At 37.3% G+C, this 27894-nt stretch overlaps 1 protein-coding gene across 5 annotated transcripts; it reads right to left on the bottom strand.

Moving 5' to 3' along the window:
- Positions 1 to 328: 328 nt before the first annotated feature.
- Positions 329 to 27192, bottom strand: LOC135581824 (uncharacterized). 5 transcript variants are annotated; one of them, XM_065086945.1, is made up of 21 exons: positions 26681 to 27192; positions 26438 to 26585; positions 23669 to 24000; positions 19709 to 19790; positions 19324 to 19624; positions 16191 to 16249; positions 14925 to 15014; positions 11944 to 12035; positions 11700 to 11798; positions 11527 to 11604; positions 6294 to 6378; positions 6148 to 6206; positions 5969 to 6038; positions 5575 to 5666; positions 5080 to 5142; positions 4932 to 4998; positions 3482 to 3724; positions 3181 to 3297; positions 2616 to 2768; positions 729 to 867; positions 329 to 574 (listed from the first exon to the last, which is right to left on the bottom strand). In XM_065086945.1, the coding sequence occupies exons 1-20, from the start codon at positions 27133 to 27135 to the stop codon at positions 769 to 771; spliced, it is 2784 nt and encodes a 927-aa protein (XP_064943017.1). In that variant the 5' UTR covers positions 27136 to 27192; the 3' UTR covers positions 329 to 574; positions 729 to 768. The 5 variants fall into 5 exon arrangements, with proteins under 5 accessions (XP_064943017.1, XP_064943026.1, XP_064943013.1 ...); XM_065086954.1 differs by having other exon boundaries at positions 329 to 567; XM_065086941.1 differs by having other exon boundaries at positions 329 to 867.
- Between the last annotated feature and the right edge of the window lie 702 nt (positions 27193 to 27894).

Below are 27894 nucleotides of genomic sequence, written 5' to 3'. Positions count from 1 at the left end.
TTAGCTGACAAACTAGCTAACTTTGGCTGCATGGGAGTACTGGTCATGGTCACCGCATCGGTGCTCAGTTAATCAATAATGCCATCTTTTCTTTCAAAAAAGTTGTCACACTAAATTATATGCTTTATCACTAAATTGTAACAGTGAATATCTTAATCCAAAGATTGTCACACTGATCGGTAAAACAAGCTCGGCTGCCTTCAAAAGATGATAGGTTGACTACAAGGTCTATGAAAGAACCAATGAATTCTGCTGTTAGAATATATGCTCAAGTCAAAAATGACGAACCAATGAATTCTGCCATTAGAATATATGCTCGAGTCAAAAATGACGAACCAATGAATTCTGCCATTAGAATATATGCTCAAGCCAAAAATGACTGCCAGATGGAATTCTTTGATCAAAACTTTTACATGTATGTGATAACACATCCCTCATAACAACACAACCCTCAACTACATAAAATAAGCCTTCTGAAGCATCCGTGAAAACACCCACCACAAACTCCCCGAGACTGTCCTTCAGCATGTTCATAGAAAACTTTGAACCATCAGGTACCACAGGAGACTGAATCCTAAGAAAATCAACAAGTTCAGATTACATGCCCAAATGCTCATTTAGGCAGACATGGCATCATCTTTGACATGTTGAAGGAACCATGGCTCTCGATACAGAATCTAGCTTCATATAAGGATAATTACGGAGTTGCAGCTTCAAAAAATGATTACCTCCAAACATGTAAAAGTTATTTAAAGTCGACATATCTAGCTAGGCACCTTCACCAGAAGTTGCAGCAATCTGCTTCTTTACTTCATCAAGACATGTTTTAAGATCCCTAAACTCATCAGTGTCTGAGAAGTCCACAGCCTGCAAAGTACAAGTCACTGGGATTCACTTACTTCAAAAAATATGCAAGTAGATGAAGTCTGATGAAACATGATAAGATGATATTCATTAAGAACAACATAGTTATAAATTGAATGCCCTTAAGAAAAGTAAAATTTAAACATATCAAACAAGTTTGGAAAAACAGAATTGGGAGGCATGAAGAGATTATTGTTTTTTCCTTTAAAAAATAAAAGTAGATCCAGATTCTAATCAGAAAAGTCTAGGTAAAACAAGTGCAACCAGAAGATAGATTTTACCTACAATAACCTCCAGCATTGGATATACTAGATCTTAACATTTTATTCTACAATCTTATATATGTACCCAAAAAAATAAGGGCTTAAATTTCAAGTAATTCCTCACCAAGTCCGGATTGAAGCCAGCCAAATTTTTAGTGGGTGCAAACATCATATGACCAGAAAACTTCTCCAGGGGGCTTTGGATTGGAACAGCAACTTTTGATACTCACATCCCTAGTCAGTGCTATACCCTCTATAATAGGAACAAAATCCAACTGTTTCAGTACAAAGAAGAGATTATGACTGAATTCCAGAACCCTTCTAACAAAGCAGAATCGGGTGAGTGAGCAAATGGCATGCTAAATGCTCAACCACCTATAATTTCTCAATGATCAAATACTGGCAAGAATGTTGTAACTGACTGTTCATACAAGCTAGAAACAAATCAACTATTCTAGCAAGTCTTCTCAATGATCAAATACTGGCACGCATTCTACTTTTTGATCAAAAGAATTATTGATCCAATCATCAGGACATTCTTCCTCACAGCTGTTAACGCTCTCTCTACAAACACAACAATGGAATGAAAACTGGACTTCCATGATTATAACCCACCCCCATAACAAAGAAATGAACAACCAATCAGAAGTACTTTGCAAGATTAAACAGGGCCACTTATTTGACAGATCTTAGGAGTCTAATTCTGGAAGAGAGTTACAGACTGAATCATATTTCACTAGACCACAACTAAATCGGTCTTAATCTCAAAAAAGGGAAAAAAAAACCTACTAGAGTGAGCCTAACTTGTCTATCCTGCTGAAGTTTTTCTCTGGACTTTTAGGTCGATAAGAACTCAGATTAAGTCAGCTGTAGAAAAAGTCCTGCTAAAGTATATCCTCAATCAACATAGTAGACAAGAATCAATAAAAAAGATAATACAACAACCAAGCCGTACTTAGCAACTATTTGGAGTTAGCAATCAACAAAAAGGATACATCATTAAATTACAGCTCTCAAGTTACTATCGGATATCATGTCAATCAATAATTAACTCCATTGGAGGTGGTAACATGTCTCATCATGAAAAAGGCAAAGAGAAAAAAAAAAGAAAAAAGGAAGAGCTTATGTCACACAAGTTCCTAATACATTGGATAGATTGCAAGTCATCCAACAAGATCATGAATCTGGGCTCCATAGAAGGTTGCACCTTTGCAAACCAGATAACCTTGGTTCAGTTCATGGAAACAGCCTATCTGCATACAGAACCCATATTAACGGGAGCTTCATGCAGTGGATCATCTTTTTTAATGGTCCCACCAAGTTGATGTTTTCTTGGACTATCCAAAATGATTATGGAGGCTTAATGGCAAATATTTTGAAGTTATCATATTAATGATTAATATAATGAGCTTTGACATGTAAGATAAAACAAAATTTACAATAGCAAAAAGTTGGCTTCCTTCCAATGTTTAGCTTAACGTGCATTACCTGTTTAACCGAACTTCGCAAATGCATTTCAGCTGTAAAGAGTTCTCGACAGCTTCCAGTAGAGGAAGCAATATCCATATAAACTTTGCAGAGTTGCAAGGAAGCATGAACAAATTTTTTAAATCGGTTTCTATCACGCCAAAGCTCAGAGCCCTGTGATCAAATACAGGAAATGAAAAATGAGAAAGAAATGCAGATACAACCAAGCTGACCACTATCATTAGAATGCATATGAGAGCAGACAGTTCATAGAGTACAGAGTTTGCAAACTTTATATCAATACCTATTATGCCAAAGCAATAACAGAAGGTAAATGTAGCAAAAGTTATCAAATATCCAACATAATTATCCAACTCTATCCTCTCTGATAACCCACAAACTCATCCCAATATCATCTTAGAAAATGTCCAAACGACCTTGCATTGCTTTCCTTATTCTATCTCAAGATATAGCACCTAATGAGTTGTGAATAACTCTATCCTCTCTGATAACCCACACACTCATCCCAATACCCTCTTAGTGACACTAACTTGCAAGATAAAGCATAATTCCATCACAGGTTTACCTGGAAGGATCTAACTTGCTTCAGAAGGGCTTCACAAGACATAATAAGGTTGCCTTTGATTATGTGCCACCTTGCATATAAACCCCATATATCTTCGGGGACACCATTACGGATAACCTGCAAGAAATAGAACCAAAAAAAAAATCAGAAGCTTACTTTAAAATGTCACCAAGTAACTGTAAAAGAGCATTAAAATAATTACTTTTGACAAGGATAAAGCCAAAAAGGTATAACTACTTTTAACAGCACAAACACAAGAACAATTCAAAGCAAAGGAACAAGCAAACTAGATTTTGGAGACCTGCTGCATAATATTTCCAAGCATGTCCAACAAGAGCTCAGTTTCCCGTGGTTCTGCAGGGATGGCTTGTGTGTCATAAGGCTCAACTAAAGAATATTCAGCATCAAAAATATCACTTGAAGAGAGATCAGAGTTAGCGTTCTTTTCATGATCTTCAAACTTTCTCAATATCTTATCCAGCAATTCAACATCCACTCGCTTATTTGACGACAGATCTAGTACCATTTTTGTGGCTTCTAGTGACTGCAATAAAGTAAGAGATTAGAATCATTCCAAAGATTGTAGGCTTTTATGTTCTATGTAACTACAAATTTTTAAAGAGTGTAAGGTTAATATATTCTACATAATCACATTTTACAAAAACTTTGGTGGTTAAGGCAATTTAGTGGCATTACCAAATAAATAGTTTAATTTCCTCATTAAATGTTTATATGTGTGTGCTTGACTTCCAACTAGTATTTAACATAGGATAATAGCTAAGAGCATGTTTGATTAAATTTATACAAGATTGACACACTAGGTTAGCACAAAAGAGCTCAATGGTTTGGGGTGTTATTTATTGCACAAGGCTTAGAGCACATCAGGACATTGTGTCATTTCAAAATGTATTACTGGAGAACACCTTTGATTCAAGAGGTTAAAGATTTAGTGTTACAAAGAGATAAGAAAAATATAATAAGCCTTTCATCTTAACTTTATCATGCAGAACTTTTAGCCAAAGACAATTTATCACTCTCTACCACAACTATTTGACAAACTTGATCTTGACAAGCTTGACATGATCAAGACATGTGATGATTGTAACTGCAACAAGGAGAAACTCTGGATGAAGATAACACCATTCTGAAGATTGGTGATAGCGGGACTATTAAGCAGCCCATTTTTGTCTTCCACTTTTCTTTTGCATCGAGAATTATCAGGTTCAGACTCCAAACTTGCATAACTTATTGTTTTTGAATGTTGTACAGCTAAAGTACTTCTGTGGCTGTACTTCTAAAGTTTCAATCATTAACTTCTTGTCTGTTGAGTTGGTACATTATGTTCATTTGCTGCTTATGTGTTGCTGGATACAATATGAAAAGCTTCTCCCTTCATTGACTATCATGATTGATACTACATGCTTAATGTTATTATCAGTAATATGGATGAATCACCATCGCTAACAAATATTTTTAATTTTGTTATAGCATATAAGTACCTTTCTTGGCATTTTACAACACTTTAACATGCCCATGTAGCTTGGTTAAACCAGCCAAGCCATACTTTCAAGATATTTAGAAGTCCCAAGCTTCCCAATATTGATTTTGTAAACCCTCAATTTATTCTCTTGAACATGGGAGCATAGCAAAGAAAGTAGACATTACATGAAGATAACCAATATAAACTACATCTTATATTTAGAATAATTTTATGAAAGAGACAAATGACATTTAAAAAATAAACAATTCACCTGGCGAATGTTTCCTACATCAAGAGCAACATGGCTGAAGTTCTCCCATAGTTGCCAACTGTTCCTCCTGTTAAATATTTTATATTAGTTGGTTGAAATTTTGTATTTATCAGGCCTCACAATCAGAACGAGGAAAAAATATAATAACCTGAATTTTAAGGCTTCTTTGAAAGCAATAAATGCAGCCTTGCTTTTCTTCTTGATCATATGCCTGAACAGTTCAATTTAGTGTAAAAGCTCATTTGAGGACACAAAGGCAACACAAAAGTATTTACCAACCAAGTTATAATAAGCTTGAAAGCAATTTGCAAGAATATTTTTTTAACATGATACAAATAGATAGCATGGCTTTAGACATTGTGTATATAAGCCAGAAACAGCACAACAAACTTAAACAAAAAACAATGCTGTAGCAATACATGATAAAAACCAGCAGAAAAGAAACTAATCAAGCATTAATACAAAACCCTTCTTGAAACTAGTTAAACATAGAGGAGCAGAGAAATGTAAGCATAACCAGTTTTCCCAATAAGCTGAAAGAATGATACTAATCAATAAGCACAGTATGATGATGCCAATAAAGGCAATGATACTAATCAATAAGCACAGTATGAAGATGACAATAAAGGCAATGAAATCGTACAAACAAGCAACGTTATTCCAAGCCTCTCCATTATCCGGATCTATCTGCACAGCACGTGTAAATGCATCTAATGCTTTATCAGTATCTCGGGCCTGCATATACAAACATATAATAGACATCAAATATGTGGTTTTGGCAATGAAGGTGGTGTTATCAAATTAACTTATTTCAGGAGAATGAATAACTATCAACTTTACAGCTTGAACTTCCTTTAAGGATGAGAAGGATATTTGATCACAAACACAAGCTAAGATTGTTAAAAACTTAAATTAAATACAATTTAACTTTTTAAAATTTAAATGCCAGCATTTATTGTGAATTTGAAGAACTCCAAGTCTCCATGCAACGTATTTGGACAGATACTACTATAAAACATTTAGCTATGAAAGCAAACCTTTAATGCAGCTGCACCAAGCGCAAACCAACCATCAGGATACAGTGAATTAAGAGCCAAGGCAGATTCCCTGCAGTACATTGAGTACAAATCAATTCCAAATCAAAATCAAGTATGGAGATTAAATATGGGTCATAAAGAGACCACAATCATAAGCTCATCCAACCCTCGCCATTTACCAAAGAGTTTTTGACGTCTCATAGTCACTCCTGTTGTATGCATTTCGAGCCAATGATCGCTGTCCAAAGAGAACAATCAACAATCCTACAATATTAGGTCTAATCAAATAGAACACACAGCTATATTCCGCAAACAATGTCATTACCTTAGCTCGGGCTGATCTATTATTTGAAACCTCCAATGCCTTCTCATAATAAGCATCAGTGGTTGTTGCATCACCAAGTGAACACCTTTATACAGTGTAAACATAATGATTTTAACATGCAAAACCAAGATGAATCAACATTCCAAGCAGCAAGAAATCCATAGTAATGGAAATCGAGATACTTTTCAATCTATACTAGAGCAAGGATCAGCCTCAGTTCCTTTAGATTGGTGATGATCAGGTTGTTCGACTAACATGTTTTTAGTCTTAGTCTAATTATTTTTGTCTTTGTAATAAATTTAGTATGCTAGAAAGATCTTTTTCAAAACAGTTGTCACATGGCAACATGTCCAATATTTGTAGTTAATTTCCTATGTTAATAAAAAGAAAAAGAAAGAAAATGCAAAGAAAAGGAAGGAATCAAAATTTAATTTTGTTTGAATATCACAAATCTTGATTAAAATTTCAACTCTACAAGGAAGATTCATCATTCCATAAAGATACAAATCTATCAAGTAGATAAATCATTTAAAAGGAAGATTATTTATTTTCTTTGAAAAAGGAAAACGCAGATAATTATTTGATTTGATGTAATTGCAATATTTTCTTATTTTTGTGTTTTTTCTTTCTTTCTTATACTTGGGACCTATAGAAAAAGACAACGGGATTTCAATAGAATGATAAATTCGTGAATGAATGGAAGTGTTTTTTTCACAAGTTGTATGAGTCGTATGAGACCACAATCTTCCCCTGATGTGAATTCGGAGAACCAAGATTAATTTATCCCTCTATCACCCTTTTCCCATATAGCCTATCAACTTCCTACCATTGCCAAACTTTCCAAACCCAAATTTTGATAGTCTTAACATTCTTGGAGACACTTTGCTTTTTTGAAGACTTTGGATCAACTTCTCTACCAAGTTAAACTAGATAGAAGACCAATCCTCGCCCTCAGAACTGGCAAACATTTAAATTTGCAATACTTGTTATTTTCATTGTTTAAATTGAAATTTCTATAAATCGACATGTTGTATAGTATCCTCATCTGTTTTGCCCCTCATTTTCCTCTTAATACCAAGTCTATTTCCAAAACCTCTGATCCTATCATCCTTTTAAGTTATGCGAATAGGACATGATCATGCATAGCATAATTGTCTACAAAGATGAGAATGCCCATCTATCCCAAAAGGAAAAAAATGCACAAACCATGAGGGTTAAGCCAAAAGGGAAACCCTGCACTTTTTCCCAGTTAACAAGATGGGAAAGGTTAATAAGCCTCATAATAAAAAAAGACAATGATACGAATGGGAATAGGCAATGACTTTAAACAAGATAACATCATGATAGACCAAGTGAACATGATGGAGTAAACAAATCAAGATCTCAATCAAATTTTAATAACAGAATCAAAACCAATAAAAAAGAGTGCTTTGCTCTCTAGATTTTAGAAAAACATATGAAAGGAACCGCTTTGATTCTTCAAGTTACAGATATAACAAGCTTAAATCATAAATAGGTTCATATGATCCAATTTTCAAATGAAAATGAACCCAATTCCAGATAAAATAAAGCTCGAATGAGAAGCTCAGTAAGATGAAGCTCTATTAATAAACTCGATGAAATGAAAACTGTCATCACAGCAACCATTGTACATTAAAAAACACAAACTATTATACATGTATGTCACAGGCATACAGGCATCCACATGCATCATGACTAAGATATAAATACACCTGCAGAAGGTGTACCATACAACATCCCATAACAAGCTGGTATGGTTTACACAATGCATGTGTTGGAGTTTGCCGCATGATGCACTCAAAACATAAAACCAATCACATGCATTGGCAAGGGTGGCATGGCTCATGGCACATATCAAAGCAACCTGAAGCTGACATTCTGCATGGCAAATGACACCCATCCCTATGCACATTTGTCTTAATGCATGTACTTCTCAAACAGTAACAAAATATAGGAAAACATAACTATGTGTGCAATACTTTCGTTGAATCCCTTTTATACAGCCAAAGGTTTATACATCATGGATGTCATACATGTCACCAAGAATACGAGATCACCACAATTCTGCGGTTGGAATAGGATCAAACATGAGCAGTCCTAATCCAACATGTGCAAAAGCCTATTTCAGTGGTCAACTGCATGATGACAGTTCACAACAGATCAAGATGATGTTTGTGTGAGGATCCCTTTATTTTCTGAGTTGTGAATAATGTTTTATTTAGTTGGTCTAGTTCAGTAAGAGTCGGATAGGAGTTTATTTGATATTTATTTATTTATTAAGAGTCCAAGTCCTGGTGAACTCTGCGTGGAACTCTATAAATAGAGATGTATCTGTTTCTTTTCGGCAATCAATGAAATATTATTCTAGTCTTCTGACAAACCCTGGGAGGTCAATCCCCTCGAAGTGATCATCCTCTTTTCTCCCTCTTCTTCTATGATAAAACCCTAGGGTCTTATCATTTGGTATCAAAGAAGCGATCCTCAGTGTTCTCGTTGCAATTTATCACAACACTTCGCCGCAATTATCATCATCTTAAAAAAAAAAACGACAACCACGACCATCCTCCTCACAAGGGCTACTGGTTCCCGACTAGCGACCACCACCGCCGCTGCTTCCAGGCCAACGACCACATCCCTCGTTGCGCCGCAGCCACCCACCAGCCGCGTACGCAGCCACACCCCATCCTACTCAAGCAAGAAAGGGCAATCGCCACTGTTCCCGACTAGCGGACCACCCCCCTCATCGCTCCTAGCCTCGACGATCCTTGGTTGCTCCCAGTCCTCGGTGACGTTGCTTCCCAGCCGCGCCACCACTGTTGCCTCTCAACCTCGGCAGCAACCTCCCCTCCTTACGACGACCAAAATAGGGCAACTCTACATCTTCTGTCGTAGTCGTCGATCACCGTTGTTTCCTCCCCTTGTGCTACTGCTACCCAGCCAACGACCACCGCCGTCGCTACTTCCTAGCTGCACCACCACTGCTGCCTCTTGACCTCGGCAACAACCTCCCCTCCTCGTGGCGACCGAAACAGGGCAACTCTGCATCTTCTACCACAACCATCGATCACCGTTGTTTCCTCCCCTTTTGCTACTGCTTCCCGGGCAGCGACCACCATCGCCGCTGCTTCCCAACCGCACCACCACTGTTGCCTCCCGACCTCGACAGCAACGTCCCCTCCTTGCGACGACCGAAATAGGGCAACTATGCATCTTCTGCCGCAGCCGTCGATCACCATTGTTTCCTCCCCTTTTGCTATTGCTTCTCGGCCAGCGACCACCGCCACCGTTGCTTTCCGACCAACGACCACCCCCCTCGTTCTGCGGTCGCTACGCACGCAGCAACCGTGTGCGCAGCGATCGCGCGCGATCGGCATCTGCAACCCCCTCAGTCGCTCCCCATGCTAACGCAATCACCTTCCAACCCCCGCAACCTCAACCCTGACCACTCGGTGATCGCTCCCCTTGGGTCGCAACCACACACGCAACCGCCCTCAATCACTCCCACGCCGACGTCGTCGCCTTCCAGCCCCCACAGCCTCAACCCCGGCCGCTCGGCGATTGCTCCCCTTGCATCACAACAACCGCAGCCACACGCGCAGCCGCCCTCAGCCGCTCCCCACACCGACGCCGCCACCTTCCAACCCCCGCAGCCTCACCCCACGCAGCGACAAAAACAGGGCAGCAACCTTTCCTCCTCGCAGAGACCACAGCAAGCCTTTACGCTGCCCTCGGTGTCCGCTTCCTCGATAGCTTCGCGTTCCCTTACGCCCTCAACGCTGCCCCGAGCCAAACTTCATAGTAGTCGCGTCGAATAGTGCAGTACTGATGCCCTTGACCCAACACCAGAAACAACAATTGGAGATTACAGATCTGCAGTCTTACGCAATGGCTATCGACAACACAGTGAAAGCCTAATTAGAAGCCTTGAAAACTAGAATTGAGAACCGACTGCAAGAAACCCTTAACGATTTTAAAAAGAGTCTATTAGAGAGCTTTAGCAAGTTTCAACAAGATGAAAGTTCAAGTCTTACATTAAACCGATCTGAAGGCAGGAAAAAGGAACCAAGAACAGGACAAAAGCTACCCACGCATAAAGGTGGAATTCCCAAAATGGGAAGATGGAGATCCGACCAGTTGGATCTCTAGAGCAGAAATTTTTTTCCATTTTCACAGAACTCCAGAAGAATCAAAGGTGGAAATAGCTTGTTGACTTCTTTTTGCTACCCTTAAAAGACTTCAAAGTGGTGCTTGGAATTGAATGATTATCAACCATGGGTGATGTTTCTTGAATTTTTTCTAAACTAATCATTAAGTTTCTTATTAATGGAAAGCAGGTGATCCTAAAGGGAAGACGTGGAAGTAAGGTCACAACGGCCACTAGCTATCAGATGGAGAAGGTTCTTCGAAAGACTGCAACGACTACTACACCGAAAGGCCGACCTATTGCTTAAACTATCAACAAGTGGAGACCATACTTACTTGATCAACGAGTTGTGATGCGCCACAGATACCCTGTGACTAAAGTGCTGAAAGCGAAACTCCTCGAGTTTGATACTACTCAGCCTTGAGGACAAGGCTAATTTGAAGAGGGAGGAATTGTTAGGATCCTTTTATTTTCTAAGCTTTGGATAATGTTTTATTGAGTTGGTCTAGTTCATCAGATAGGGGTTTATTTGATATTTATTTATTTATTAAGAATCCAAGTCCTGATGAACTTTGGATGGAACTCTATAAATAGGGATGTATATGTTTCTTTTCGGCAATTAATAAAATATTATTTCAGTCTTCTAACAAACCCTAGGAGGCCGATCCCCTCGAAATGATCAAGGAGGTCGATCCCCTCGAAGTGATCATCCCCTTTTCTCCCCTTTCTTCTATGATAAAACCCTAGGGTCTTATCAGTTTTATGGTTGGGAAAATCCCTAATCAAAATCCTCCTGATTTTGTAAGAATTATTCAATTATTTGGCCATTAATTGAAGATGCTATCAAGAGCAAATTCTTCTTTATGAAGACCAATAAGAACAATTCTTAATATAATAAGTTCCTTAACTCTGTAACAAGACGTTTTTTATAAGCTAATTACCAAAGAGCATATACACCTCTACTGTAGTGAGAGGGGAATACTCAAATTATATTCAATCAACAAATACACAATCTTTCACTCTTTCAAATAACATGTTACCAGCCAAAAAAACATATTTTCAACTCACCATAATCTTGGATCACTAGGCATGTCATGTAGGCGTGACTTGATAAGATCAACGGCTGCTGCTTTTTTCCCTAGTAATCTGTCAAAATGAGTGAGTATATTTACAACTTGATTAGACCTATGACATATACAAATGCAAAAAAAATGACAATATAAATGAAAACAATTACATACTGATAGCAGTAAATTAGATTATCCCATAATTCAAGATCCTCAAATATTTTTAGTGCCTCTCCAACTAAACCACAACTCACCAACAGCTCACCATATTCTCTGGAAGTGCAAAATTGACATAGAACAAATTAGTCATTAGATAGTCCATATTTTTAACAGAATAGAAACAAGAAAGTTCTGATAACTGAAGATAGTTTCAACAAAGAGAGATATAAAATATTGCAAGACGACCAATAAGACATACTTCCTCAGTGCTGAAACAGTTGGGATATAAAGCCCATAACATAGCTGAATCCTTTGGGCAGTCACAGGAGAAGCATCAAAAATAACTTGAACCTAGTAATCCAGCAAGACAGGAGAGCAGGAAACGTCAGCGTGAATAAGAATGGTAATTGTTGACAGAAGTTTCAGATGCTATCTAGGATGCAATGACAGTTTCAGAATATATGCTACATACACTCGTGCAATTAATTCTTTCTATTTTGACAATTGACGAACTTGTTTCACTTGCTTCATCCTTTATTACCCTACAATTGGTGAAATGTGTTAGCTTCTGTTGGTTTGATGTGCATACAGTAGATCAGCCATGAACCACCATTTATAATCTTAGGCCCAAAAGCCCAAAATAATGGCATAGGTATGACTTTTAGATTTCTAATTTCTACTAATTCTCTTATAAATTAATTTTTTATGCTTCTTATTTACGAATTCATTGTTGTTAAGAGCGTCTAGGAGATTAAACAATCGAATGAATATGTTTTAAAATGAAAAAGAGCTAAAAGAAGATCCTCTCCTTTTGACCTCCTCCTTCAACCTTTCTATATGGATCCTTTCCATTTGAAGAATGTTTCAATCAATATACAAAGTGGTGGGTGGCATACATCACATTAGATGATCTAGTACCAGAGGACCCATGACTGGATCAAACTGGGTCAGCTTCCAATCATCCGAGGGAAATTTCACGTTCAACTTCAGATAAGTCATTTATGTCTGAAATTCAGACCAAGGTCTCAGTCTTGCTAACTCTGGCTAAAGTTAATGGTTATACTATAAGCTGATTTGTTATGGGCCGATCAAGGACTTATTAGATAGGACAAAAGGATGATGGCTGTAAGTATTTAGAAGGAATCTGCAGCAGCACGAAATACAGCTGAAGTGCGCTGACATACGGAAGGACTGAAAGATATCCTTCCATTATATAAAATAGTATCAGATGGTTCATTCGTGAACCATCAAATCAAAATTTATATGGAATCATAATATAAAAGCAGAAGAGAGTACTAGAGTATTAGGATCTGGTCATACTATTAGATTATACTGACAATTCAAAAAAGAACAATAGTACAATGACAGTCAGGTGATTGTGCCTGTTGCTTCAATTAGCCCAGATTCCAAATGAACAAATTCAAGCTTGAAAAGAATCTTTCTCATTATCCAAAAAAAACACCAAAGGGCAAGGGGATTGATCAGAAAGCTCTCTTGTTCTAGTCCACATATTGATTGGTAAAAAGAATAATTTTCATCTTTGATTATAAATGAAAAGTATTCAATTGCAGCATGAAAGCATAACTAAATCGATCGTAGTTACTCTTTGGGATAGAGTAGAATATGAAAGGAGAATCTCGAACACAGTGATTTAAAAAGCGCTAGACGCCAAAAGGCGCCAAGATCCAAAAACGCCCGAGGCACTAGGCGCTCGCCCGAGCGAAGTGAGGCACTAAAATATAAAAATATATAATATAATTAATAAATATAATTATTTAAATTTTAAAATAAAAATATGCTATTAAATTAATCTAATAAATACAAATACTATAACTAGTATACAATTAACGGTATATAGTAATATTGTTAACAGTATACTATCGAAAGACGAGAATAGTGTAAGGGAAGAGTCGGAAGACCGAGGGTGTTGACTGAGAAGAGCGGGAGCGGCAGCTGTGAGCGACAACAGTGGCAGCGGCAGTAGTGAGTAGCGACAGCGAGAGCGGCAAGCGGCGACAGTGGCACCGGTAGCAGCGAGCAACAAGAACGGGAGCGGAAGCAACGAGCGGAGATAGTGGCAACAGTAGCAGCGAGCAGCGACAGCAGTAGCGGGAGCGAGAGCGGCGAGCGGAGACAGTGGCAACGGTAGCAGCGAGCAGCGACAGCGGGAGCGGCAACAGTGGGAGCGACAGCGATAGCGGTAGCGAGGGCGGCGAGTGGTGACAGCAGCAGCGACAGCAAGCAGCGACGGCAGTAGCATGAATGGCAAGCAGGGCTAGGGTTGGGGAAGTCACACTGATATTTGTGCTTTAGTTGGTTCGATTGAACCAACTAAAGCACCGGAGACCGAACCAGACCTAAAACGCTGGTTCGATCGCCTGGTTTAACCCAGGCGCTCGCCCGAAGCGCCCGGCGCCTGGGCTCGGGCGAGCGCCCAGGCAACGCCTCTTTGAAGCGCGCCGCCTAGAAATGAAGCAAGGCGCTCGGGCCTCGCCTCGCCTCGCCCGAGCGCCTATTGAAATCACTGTTCAAACAAAGAAAGGATGAAATTACTTCGAAAGAATTAAACAAGAAACCATATGAGGTGAAAATCTAGTGTCAATTCTTTGTGACAGTAATGGTGACCTAACTCTTGGTATGCAAGGAGGTATAAGCTACAAAACAACATTAGCAAATAAAATCAAGCAGATGAAAAGTGCCAACTTACCCTTGCACAAGTTTTAATGTGTCACAAACAAAAAATTCAACTACAACATTAAATCTAGAATATAATGAACCTAGTAATGAATCATGATTATAGCAAAACAAAATGGTTTCTTTTAAATGATCTAATCCTTAATCTTCATTGCTTGAACTCCGAGCTGAATCATAGCACAATGATGCTTAACATACTTGAGAAACTTCAAATGCATAGCACATGAACAAAGATCAGGAGGCAAGAAGCACAACAAAGATGGTAGTCCATAGAGAAAATTATTAAGAAATGCTCACCAGCAGAATTTTAAAAGGATGAGAAATATTGCAATGAATTATTTGCACATGTCATATGTCTGGAGAACATAAAGATAGCAAAGCTTTAAGCAAAAGACCATAAAATAAATCTGCAAGAATGCAGGCTTCCTCATAAACAAACATACCCTAGCATATTTCCAAGAGATAAACTCATGTCAACATCTAAGGAAAACATGTGCACTGTGTCCGAAAAATGGCATAAGCCCTAAAAAGATAAAGTTGTCTTACCAACTTATCCATCATAAGCAAAGCCCGCTGCTTTGTTCGACTTCGTTTAGACTCCCATCGGATTCGCAGAATGTCACAGAAGTTACTAATCTAGAAAGATATTTTCATTAGATGATGGCAATTTCCAATTAAAATAGCAAGTTGTAATGTCTTCTCTAAAGAAGAGTTCAACAGAACTTCATTGTTTCTTTTATGCTAATATGTTCAATTACTATGGCTTCAATGTTATAATACATCGGCAACAATAATTATCTGAAGGATTATAATGAAAAAAATAAAAATTTATGATTGAAAAACAATTTTTTCTAAGCAAGTCCTATTTATTGTACCAGCCACATGATAGATTAATATCAAATATCTGAGGATAGGATGGGAAGTGACATTCCATCCCTTCCATATCCATTTTCTTTGAACATACATATCACAAAATCATAACCATACGCACAAACCAACTCGACTTTTGCACCAACAATAAATATGCTGCATCAGGGCAACCTAGCTCAAACAGGCGACCTATTGCCCTATCCTCAATGATAATGGTATTTGCATAGTGCAGGAGATAGCAATACATGAAACTGAAACTACTTCACCCACATCTTTGATGATATAATTTGAGTGACATTTGAAGCAACCACATAGAAGGTTATTAGCCGAGTCTCTAATACAGACAGCTGCCGCACTATATAGTCTCAAAACACACAACAGATATATCCACACAACTGAACAGAACAACTCGTGAGAAGTTATTGAGAATAATACAACAGAAATGAACACTCAACAAATGCATACATAAACACTGAACAGTGGGATTTAATAAAATAAACAGCAAATTCCCAGAGCATCAAGTAGGTATTGCTCAAAACAATGCTGATCATACTGTAGCACCAAATTCATCAAATGATGCATTGGAAGTAGAGCTGGCAACTTATTTATAGAACTCATGGTATTTAAATAACAGCAATCCATATGTTGCAACTCACATGTCCAATGATATAGGTCTCTTTTCAATGCTTACTGGTCTAATAGGCCAGTAAGGGTCCATATCTTGTCAAAGTTACTTGACTCAGTTTATACCAACTAAAAGGGAACATGTCAAGTCAGGTGCATTAAGTTATAAAAATGTTATAGAATCATGTTTCTTTTCATGAAGCCTGCCAAGAAAACATGGAAGAACCAAGGATAATGGAGATAGAAAAATATATATTAATTCAGATAATAATCAGTATAAGTAAAATCTAGAGGATATAAAAAAATTGTAATACTCACAGTGTAGCAAGTTTGATGTTGAGAATGAATAGCCTCAATGTATGGGGCCATTTCCCACCCTACAGAGTATGACCAGAAGGAAACAACGTCATGTAACTAGAAGTAAAAAATCTTGGCAAGATAAAGAACGAAAAAAAACAGCATCAAACCATCTATTATATGATAGTTTTACAATAATAATGAAACAAAATAAAGAGTAAACTTTCATAAGGATGTTGAGAAATGTCAGACTGCATGGGCAGTAGCACTACCATAATTATCTATATTAGTGTTGCATCTGCTACTACAGGTAAACAACCGGTGACTACAAACCGCAATCCACTAGAGCACCAGCCATGGTCAAAAAAGGTAAGTGGGATGTAACTTAGCACATGTACTTAAATACAAAAACACAGAGATAGAGAAAAATAACAACTGTATATATAAATAAGAGTCAGAATAGCTTAATGTTTGAATTAATTGGCACTGAATAAGTTAAATGCCTCAGATGCAAGCACTGCACCTCAGTCATTGATCAATTGTCCCATGCAGCACAGAGCAGCACTACTAATATGGTTGTCCAATCTATAGCTTAGAAAATTGTCACCATCTTATAGCCCATAGCCTAAATGTCATAATCAATCCCAAAAAAACAGATGTAAAATAAAATGAAAAACAACCAACAAGTCCTTAGCCATTTAAAGTTAGTCGCCTTAATTAAATTCATTTGAACAACTATGGCGATTCTCACCCTCGTTAATGCTTTCAATGATGCAGATCCAAAAACAACTAACAAAATTTGGTAGGAAGACAGAATGGAGAAGGACAAGGAGTGTAATCACATCAAATATTTAAGTTAAGAATTGATTTTCTTTCCTTACTTGTTATTATAATTTAAGGAAATCCTAATCTACTTCCTTGGGAAATCCTAATCTACTTCCTTGTTTGTTGATATGAATTAAGGAAATAACTAGTAAGTATTCCAAATATGATGATATCATATTTGGTAGTATATTAAATGAAAATAATTTATATTAAATAAATACGAAAATTAAAATTTATTTCCCTTAATAGAGGCTCACCTCCTCCTATTTAAAGGGGAGGGATCTCTCTCCTTCGTTCCTCACCTAGTCGAGCCTGGCAGCGGGAGGAACGAGGAGTTACACCCTGTTGACAAGAGAACGAGGAGTTACACCCTGTTGACAAGAGGTAGGTTTCCCTACCTTTCTTAAAAGTTTTAGCTTTTATTTTGATTCTTTAAATGTTGAAAGTTTTATAGTTTGAAAAATATGTATCAATTCTTTAAATGTCAAATTTTTTATATTAAAATAATCAGTTAAAGTTTTCATAATATTCTTTGACCCATGATTAAGGTTTTTATTGTAGAATTAAATATGTTAAAAATGTATATGTTTTATATGATATATTTTCTGTATTACAGTTTATCTTTAATCTTATCTGGATTAAAATCTTGTTAGACTAGAATATGTTATCTAAAATCCCTTTTTGATATTCTTTGATCTGAAATTTAAAATATATTATTCTGAATGATTTAAAATATGACTAGAATATGTTGAAATTTTATGTGTTGAAAACATGATTTTTATTTGAATTTAGAAAACTATTTCCTTGTGTTAAAACTTATCTCCTAGTCCCTCTTTTAATGTCTTATGATTTCTAGTCAAATTGAGAATGTTATTTCTTTGTATTAAAGCTTTTCTCCTCATCTATCTTTTAATGCATTATTATGTTTTCATTTATGTTGTTAATGGGTATATGCTATGACTAGTCCATGGGCCAGGGCTGGGCCAGTTTTATGTAATGCATGCTCAATCATGTATAATGCACATGACCAGTAGATGGACTGGCTCAATCTAGCCAATATTATTGTTGAACTTGAGCCCAAATATTGATTGAATTAAACTAGACTTGATTAGTCTAGATCAATTCAGGGTGATTCCGAATTGATTGACTTATTCAAGTTAGTTTAACCTAAATTGAACTTAATCTAGTCTAAATTATACTAGTCTAGGGTGGTTCCAGACCAGTTAAATAAGGATTAGAGATCAGTTCAGTTAGGCTCTAGTAAATCGAGTTCAATTGAATCGATTAAACTAGAGTTCAAGTCAATTGAGGGTTAATTTATATTATTTGATATTGATGATTTTTGAAAGAGATGTTTTAAATATGTTATTTCATCCCGAAATGGATATGACCAGTGTGAGATTATATTCCTGCCGAGAGCAGGTAGGGCGATTCCCTTCGGGGATTAGCGGGCCGTCAGACGTGGCGGCTGGACGGTTCCTCCATCCGCTGTTGGGAGGAACGTGTCCCCACTTTGGCGGGTGTGGGACACCACTCCATCCGCTATTGGGAGTGTGATATGAGTTTGCCTCCATCCGCTGTTGGGAGAACACAAACTCATCCCATAGGATAAAGCCTCTCCATCCGCTGTTGGGGGAGTGCTCCTTCGGGTACTTGATATACGCCAATGGGACGAATGATTGAATTTTGATCATGTATTCATCTTGATTTGACTTTTGGGGTTCCTACTCAGCGTTGCTGAATTTTCTTTGTTTTTGATTTTCAGAGCAGCCTCCCTCTAGTACTAAATCGGATTCCAGTGGAGAGCGGACCTTCCTCTACCGCTAGGTAGAGCCACTTGGATGACTCTTGAAGTTAACATCACTATGTTTACTTTTCTATTTGTAATTTGATGAATAAATGAATTGTAATAAATGGTTATAGATGATGAATAAAGTGATGTTTATTTATTTGGCCTGTGTGAAAATATATGAAAAAAAAAAAAAAAATCCAGGATGTGACAAGGAGAGGACACAACACTTGCAAATACAATATGCATTTTCACCAACATGTTGCTCGGAGTTTTGAATTGCTTTAAAAACTTATTAGGAAAAGAAGAAAGTCTTGGAGATATTAACTATAGGTTCCACTATTCATAGTGGTAACATGATAACTAGGCATCTAAACATAATTATATCAATACAGTAATTAATATTTATAAGCACATAAAACATACAATGAAAAAGGACACTAATTTAGTGTTCCACATAATTGTGAAAAAAAAGAGAACTATAAGAAAAATATCAAGAGAGTTCATGCAAATGCCATCATCATATGAAGCAAAACTTACCAGACAATTCATCATCACGACTTCTCCTCTGGAGATGTAAGCATTGTGCAAGTATAACAGCTTGCTGGATGAATGTCAAATGAATATCCTTGTTGATGTGAGTAAGATCCACATTAAGATCATCATTCTTGCCATTTTTTACTAATTTTGGTGTCATTAGTACATCAGAACAATCATCAAGTTTATGATCAACTGCATCCTTACTTTCAGAAACAGTACTATCACTCTGGACTTGAGAGAGATGCACATGGCTTTGTTCATGATTGTTTGCAGCAAGTATCAACTGAGGCTTTGCTTCTACCTAAATCATATAAAACAAAGTTTCTTCAAAAGAGGTTGATACACTACAAGGTTAGCTCCCACAAATCATTCAGCAAAAAAGAACCTGGTGTATTGTCCGGAATCCAAGAGCACCAGTAACAATAAGGTGCAGTCCACATGATTTTTCAGCACATTCCAGATGTGACCTGAAAAATTAATTGTATAAATTACAAGAAAATTGCAATACAAGAAATGTGATTGCAAATTAAGAACCAAGCATGTTGCAGAATTAGTTTTAAGCAGGTCACAGAATCCTGAATTCTAGGTAAAAGATGAAAATTAAGCAAGCTAAGGGTTTCTTTGATTAATGAATTTCACAAATATTACCACAAGATACCAGTCTATCACATGTTCACTTAGTTGTATATGAAACCAAACATGGCTTAAGATACCAGTTGGAGAGATATGTACCAACCAGTATTTACTGATTCAGCCATGACCCATAGTGAACCATGCACCTTGATACAGCTTGGAATACTGGTCAGTCTATATTACTATTTAATTAGTGTTATCAAGGGGGTATAAGTTGGTACACTGCTCGGTATCTTGGTACTGTATTGATCTGACAGGCTATGGCAACTGGTATTGGACCAATATTTATAATCTTGAAAACAAGTACTAGAGAAGATAAGAGCTATATGAACCCTGAGGCACAATCCAAACACAATCTTTATGCCTCATCTTTAATGAGCACTTCATAGGGCTTGAGCACTGTTCATTTCTTGTTAAGGTAACTTCTGTAATCATTTGCCAGAAACAGGGTGTATAATTGAACAAGAGACCTGCTACATGAATTTCACTCTGCATCTCAGGGGAAGAGATTATTAAAAAGAAAAAAGACAAACAAGTTTTACTTTTCATACTCCCCTCTATTTTGTTGCACCCCTCCTTTGCTTCTTTTCTTTTGTTTATTCTAATGTCTCTACTTTTTATTCTATTTCTTATTTTGACTACATGTTGGCTCTTCTTTGCTTTCTTCTTCTTGTTGTCTGTGCTTTCTAGACACATCTCGTTATCATATTTTCTTTATCTATCATCTTCACACCCTACCTTGGTGGAGAACTGTTTTCTTTCTTTCTTTATACCTTTCATATTTTTCTTCCTTTTTTCTTACTCCAACTGCACTATGGATGACTTGTCTCTATAAATATAGCTCAAAGGAGTATTATTAATGCTAGTGGTGCTGGAAAGTTTAGCATTAGTACAATATGCTGAAGTTAGATGGTGACAGATGATAATGACTCATCGGAGTTCCATTTAGCCATGGGGCAAAATTAAAATTAATTAAGAAGAGTAAATATGAGGAATATGGAGGAACAAAAATGAAATGCAAATATGATGACAAAAACAATGACCGCTCTTGAGCTTTTTTTTTTTCTTCATGAAATGTTGGTCATCTTTGATCCTTTGGTCCTAGACCACTCTCCAACGACTAAATTTTTTTCACTTTATTTGAAAGGTTTTGTTCGTAAAGACTCTCAATAAATATGCCTTCATTAAAATATACATTGCCAGCTCTCAATAAATGTGCCTTCGTTAAAATATACATTAAGGGTCAAGCAAGCTCCAAGAGGCCTCAATGCTCCTCAAGCCTGACAACTTCCTATTCGTGACAGATTGATGACCAGCCAGATTGCCAAAAAAAAAGGAGTGGCCTAATACATGAGGATTTCACCAAAACAGGGTTTACGAATGCTTGATGTACACAAACTTATACCTGCAAGATCATTACCTAGAACGCAACGAAGAAACTTTATTGTGGTGCCAAGGCTCACCCTCGCATACAACTTCCAGCATCTTACAATAAACTTTTTCAAAGTGGTGTTCCATAGTCAAACCAACTTGATGAGCTAAACCAGCAGTGATGGTTCCAATAACTCTTTATTACATTTAATGCTCAACCTCGATACTTTGTCCCATGAAGGGGTTATACAGCATCATGAAATAGCGTTAGCCAAATTGGAATTCAAAAATGATTACTAGATGCAATACCAAGGTATGCAATTTCGAATAATACCGCCCGATACAGGCGGTACATACTGGTCCGTCAGCTGACCGGTACACGGACTGCTCGTTACCGGACGAAACGGAATATATATATATTAATATATATAAATATTTTTATAAAAGGCGACGTCACGTCGTCGAGGCAACGCAACGGCGCCTTTTATAAGAATATATATATATATATATATATATATATATATAAACGAGACGACTTCACGTCGCCTCGACGATGTCGCCCCGCATGGGAGAAGGAAAAGGCAACGCGACGTCGCCTTTTATAAAAATATTATATATATAAATATAAATATATATATATATAAGTGAGGCGACGTCGCGTCACCTCGACGACATCGCCCCGCCTGGGAGAAGGAAAAGGCAACATCGCCGAGGCGATGCGACGTCGCCTTTTATAATATATATATATATATATATATATATATATATATATATATATATATATATATATATATTAATTTTTATATATATATAAACGAGGCAACATCGCCTGGGAGAAGAGAGAGTCAACGTTGCTTCGACGACGTCATATATATATATATATATATATATATATCGAACGGTATACCGCTCGATATACAGTATCGTACCGTACTGAGCGAACGTCGAAACTCTGGGACGATACGATATTTCAATCATTGTGCAATACCATTAAAGAAAGTGCAATATGAAGAAGATAACGACTGAGAAAGTCTTTGGCAACAATGCTCTAGAGTCACATTTGTAATTGGAACCTCCTCCGAGAACTCACGTTAAACACTGTGCACTTCAAATTGCATGATAAAAAATAACTAACATGCAAATTGCCTGAAAATTTTGAGATTTAAATTTTCCATGTTTAATGGTAATACACCAACTTTCTAGTTTGGCATAAATTTCTCTGTGATTATTTATATGAAATTTCCTTTCCCACTGCAGGTACTTATTGAGGCAATGTACACACATAATGTGTACATTAGTGCTGCTACCATAATCTTTAAAAGTGATCTAATGCAGCAAAATAATGCATGAACCAAAAAAATTTCACTCAAGGTTTAAATCCTGGTACAATACTGGTTTTGACACCTTTTTAGATCAGTACGAAACAAGTGGACAGGTTGTATACCTACCTCTACCACAAGATATCAGTAAAAATTAAGAAACTATAAGTACTAACTAGCACCGAATTACATGGTCTCAATATAGGTCCTGGATTAAATAAATAAATGTAGGTCAATATGTATGAGTTTGATTGCGATTTGTAATATTGCAATTAATAGCCAAGCAACTTGTTGCGCCTCAACACATTTTAGGGAGAACCAGCTAGCTCCAGGTTCGTTCAAGGGGCATTTCAACCCTAAACACAATTCATCTGATGATGGGTGGTATCTACCAGTCCACAGGCTACGGACAAGTGGACCAGGGTGAACGGGGCAGTACACCAAGTATAAGACTTGTACCACTAGATACAAGGCTTGTACCATCTGATACAGTAACTTTTTCCATTATTTTTTCCTTTTTTCAGGATTTTTCAAATATTGGTATGTACCGGCATACACCGACACACAATATGCCAGTATGATTCCGGCCTATACCAGTCCAGGCTAAGACTGATATGGGTACAGTATCCAAGATTAAAAACCTTCACCGAAACACTAAATATTTCTGGTCAAGATAGCAAAAACCAATAAGTACCTCAGTATCTAGGATTTTCTGACAACTGAAACACACTTGAAAAAGAAGTAATTTCAAAGAAAATGGAACTTAAGGAAATATGCAACAAAAGTCTGTACACCCATTCTCAAATATAATACTGCACAATGTAAGATGCAATTGCTCATATGCCTGAATCAAAGCAAGTCAAAACAATTTATCCTTAAATCATTGATAAAGCAGCAAAATATGTGGCATATCATGGTACATCCAGTGTGCAAGGGTCATGCAGTGTATGATGGTCAACAAGATGCTTGTGTATATATCTAAAAGAAGTACCACATACATCCAATAGCATCCAGGTACTTACCTGAAGGAATCAATTTGGCCATATTTATGTTCAATGATTCCTGCCTCTAAATGAGCCAATGACACAATTGCTAAAGCTTCCCCTTCATTTAACATAGTACCCCAGTAACCAGAAACATGTTCAAAATCTCCAAACTGATGTAAAGTGTTAGTCTTGAATAACTGCAGTAGATCATATAGAGAAGATGACAGCTCCTCTGTAATCCTTTGTTGGAGACAGAAAAGCCTACATAACCACCAATATAGACTTCTGCAACCATTTATATAAGATGTTTCCACCTCAAGGACCAACTCCTTTATCTTGCTCAACAAAATCTTTGAGTATACAATGTACTGAAACAAAAAGTATGTTTCATTATTAAGTAGGTTCAACAAAAGCTCGTTACAAGCTTTATATAGTACGAATAAATCTGAACATGCTACAACAGACTATATCGCATCCAACAACAATGAAAATAACATTAGAATTTGTACCAAAGCTAGAACACAAAAATTTTATCAAATGCAAAGACACACTTTGCAGTTTGTACATTAACAAAATGCTTAGAAGCATTATCATACTTAAAGCAAAAAGACACACAAAGAGAATCACTAAGGAAGACGCTTGAGTTCCAATTATCACCTAAAAATATACACAAAGAATGTATATTTTCATCAGAAGAAATTTCATATTTCTGTCATATAACTTTTTCTTGATCTAAAGAAAGGCCCAACAAGATCAACTAATTTCAGGTTGATAGAAGCACAAGCTATGCCTTTCCAAAAGCCAGCATTGCTCAAAAGTACATACCATGGCTCTGATCTCATATTTTAGGCCAACCTTAGTCTAGGTTCCCATGTAGGATAAACTATCAGCTGCAGACAGCAGTTGGTTCTAAGCATTCGCCCTCAACAGCACTGAATATGATTTTGAGATCTAAAAGAAATGTTTGCCCCTGGAAGCACATATCACTGTCAGTCGACAGTGATCTATCGTTTTTGGCTTAAAAAACAATAATAAAATGCATCAAGCTGACAGGTCAAGATTGAAAGGCCAAGCTCGCAAGGTTTTGACAAAAAATTGAATCTAACAAGCACAACCAAGTTCTGAATATAAAAGAATTCTAAATGGAAGTTACAAGCATCTAGCAAATGATTTGTTTGCTTGCATCACCTAAAAATATTGAGTAACTAGCAAATAAAGATGTCCAGATTCTAGCATTAGAAACAAGAGAAAAGAAACCATAAAAAAGCAACCAAGAAGTGGGGCATGAACTTCAGACAAGAAGGCAAGTTTCAATATGGTCATATCAGATCATAAACAACTAGGCATAATTGACCTGATAAATCAATTTAAATAGTTCGATCTCGGATATGTGACCAGACATAACCAAATCAACAATTGTGTTGAACAAAACATACCATGATTGATTTGTCATATTAGCCTTGCCATATTTTGCTTGTTCACAATGGAACCGATACATCATGAGATTAATTGGCCGGTGGCATTCATGGTGTCAGAATCAATAATATAGAGGGTCAAATCATAAAATAACAGTGTCATAATTGAATAAACAGAAACTGCATGTCTAGTATACAAGTGATAATGGTTGTGCAGGTGCACACAGATTAAATAGGCCAAGCTCAAGACTGCAACTCTCACATGATTATTGCATGTTTAAATCAAGATTCAGAACTTTTTACTCTTGACCACTGCAACCTAGAGCTGCACACATTCATGACGCCAACAAGAAGTATATAAAAATGTGTATTAAATCATGATCTACCAGCATAGTTCATAATACATCACAGCGTAGTTATTAAACCCATAACAAACTGGCAGTCCAACCGAAGAAATTGGGAACCTAATCCTTGGCCAGTCCGGTTCATTAATTGAATTATTTTTCTATATTGACCCAAATACCCTTGAATATAGTTAATTTTTATTTAAATTTTGAGAATATTGTAGTCTTTCTTGAAAAGGAAAATATCAGATGCTTCAGTATGCACTTTGAAGACTCTCTAAAAAGCCCCTCTTATCAGCCTCCCCTAGCCTCTCTATATTCTTTCACTAATGTCCTTTCTCTCTCTTTTGTTGTCTCCCTCTCTTATTCAATCACTTTCATCCTTCATTTGCCTCTTTCCTTTTCTTTTTGTCCCTTCCTTTTTGTAGTAATTCTCTTTCACGGTTGTTATTTTTCTTATCCTTCTCTTGTCACCTGTTGACCTATTTTCCTGCCATCCAACTCACTGAAATTTGGACGTTTATCTTTTGATCATCAAATTTTATGAATTCATTTGATAACAAAGAGGCATTTCACAACCAGTTGACCCACTGGTCCAACCGGCGATCCAAGACTTTATTAGGTGAATGACCCATCCAGGTCTCACAATTTTGCAGTAGAGATAATTTTTACCATCAAAACATAATGAAGACATGCAAGGAAGACAATAATACAAAAAAAGCATCCTTACTTTGTTGTGGGCAATTGATTTAACATCTACAAATTACAGATAAATCTCATATATACAAATTTGTTAATCTGTTAAAGTGTTTAGAACCTCTCCTAAAAATTTATGACAATTTTAGCATCTGGTGATCTGAATCCATCATATCACATAAGAATCAGTAGGTTGTATTCATATTATAGAATCATCATAGCCAATAGTTTGAGAAAACAGAGACCCTCTGATGGAGATTCGTTAAATGAAATGAGGACAAAAGAGGAGAGACTCTGCTGGGGAGAAGGCTATACTTCGTCAGTACATTGAGAAAACACAAAGTTGATACCTGCAAGAGCGCAAATTTCCCATGCACATCTGATCCAACTGAAGCCACTTGATTACGTGCCCACACGTCCCACTCACCTCCGCAATCACTAATCCCCTCCTTCAGAAGTGGAAATGCCAGAGGGAAAGGAGAGAAATTCCCAATAGGCCTACAAAATTTACGAAGCCACGGATAAGTCTTAGGACTTGGTTTCAGCTTCTTGAATGCATAAAACTTGGGATTAAAAAAGCGAAGGGAGATCACCCAGTCACGTTCTGCTGCGTGAAGGCAAGAAGCGCCGCGACGCCGAGGCACATCAGCAAGGCGCACCTGCCCTCCACATCCACATCCGGGTCAGAATCTGCATCAAGAACTTGGAGCCAGGCCGCCGAGCCAACGTCCCGCAGGAAGGCCTCCACGCTCAGCTCGACCTCTTCGTAGAACCGGGCGGCGCAGGCGGCGGAATCTTGAAACTCCCATGACTCTGAGAAGCCGAAGACAAGGCGGGAGGCGTCGGAGGAGAGTGCATCCATGTAGCGCCCCCTCTCAATAGAGTCGACGACGGCCTCGACGAGGGGGCGGAATGATTGACGTGAGGAAAGGGAGGATGAAGGAGGAGTCGGGGAAGCAGGAGGGAAGAAAGGGAGTTCCCGGTATAGAGTGCAGCGGATGACGCGGAGCTCGACGGACTTGACGAAGCCGGGATCGGAGACGCCCATGGCGTCGAAGCGTATTGGGTTGACTAGGGTTTGGAATCAAGACGGCCGACGAGGCAGCGGGACGATAGTGTATAATATATAAACAGTTATCCCTTATTTTCATATTTATCTTTATAATTTTCTGAAATAACGTAGTTGCCCTTTCACGGACACACAGCTATCAAAATCACCCTTGCCGTTAACATTGTTCCTACTAAATATTTTTGACATTGCAATGAATAATTTTTAAGGATTCCCACGTGAAATGAGAAGATGACACCTGCAAGTGATAGGTTGGGTTACATCAGGAGCCCACTAGTCCGCAATGGAGGTAACATGGTTGGACAAGTGTAATCATAATCTTATGATTTTCGAATTTAGGATACTCAGTTATCTATAATATTTAACTATATATTTATTTCTCATGATCTACTATAATAATCCTAGGTATACTAGTCTATAATTACAATTGATTTTTAATAGTTTTGACATTGTTCTTCATATTCATTTGCTAACTTAAACATAAGAGAGATTTTATTGTGTTGAATTTCAAATTTTGATAATAAAATTAATTGATGGGTTTATAGTCTAATCAATGTTTGAGAAAAGTGATGTAGGATTAACTTCGATCATGAAAAGATAAATTGATTAAAGTAAGAGAATCAGACGTTAGGCCGAAGTTAGAGATCATGTATCAGACCAGAAGGATTGGGCATTGTATCAAAATCAGATGTTGTGGGAGGTTAACATGCCGATGGATCGAGCAATACATCGAAAGAA

The sequence above is a fragment of the Musa acuminata genome, chromosome BXJ1-2 (genome assembly GCF_036884655.1).
Source record: "Musa acuminata AAA Group cultivar baxijiao chromosome BXJ1-2, Cavendish_Baxijiao_AAA, whole genome shotgun sequence".
Classification (NCBI taxonomy): Eukaryota; Viridiplantae; Streptophyta; class Magnoliopsida; order Zingiberales; family Musaceae; genus Musa; species Musa acuminata.
The sequence above is the reverse complement of the archived record's forward strand: the minus strand, read 5'-3'. Positions and strand labels throughout refer to the sequence as shown.

Bases quoted from the DNA above. Each gene is read 5' to 3' on its own strand.
- LOC135581824 (XM_065086941.1), bottom strand. From the start codon at position 27,135: ATGGGCGTCTCCGATCCCGGCTTCGTCAAGTCCGTCGAGCTCCGCGTC. The intron at 19,625-19,708 runs GTTCTTTTTTGC...TATATGATTTAG, and splicing joins GATTCCGGACAATACACCAG to GTAGAAGCAAAGCCTCAGTT. The intron at 5,143-5,574 runs GTACGATTTCAT...TGAACTGTTCAG, and splicing joins TGGAATAACGTTGCTTGTTT to GCATATGATCAAGAAGAAAA.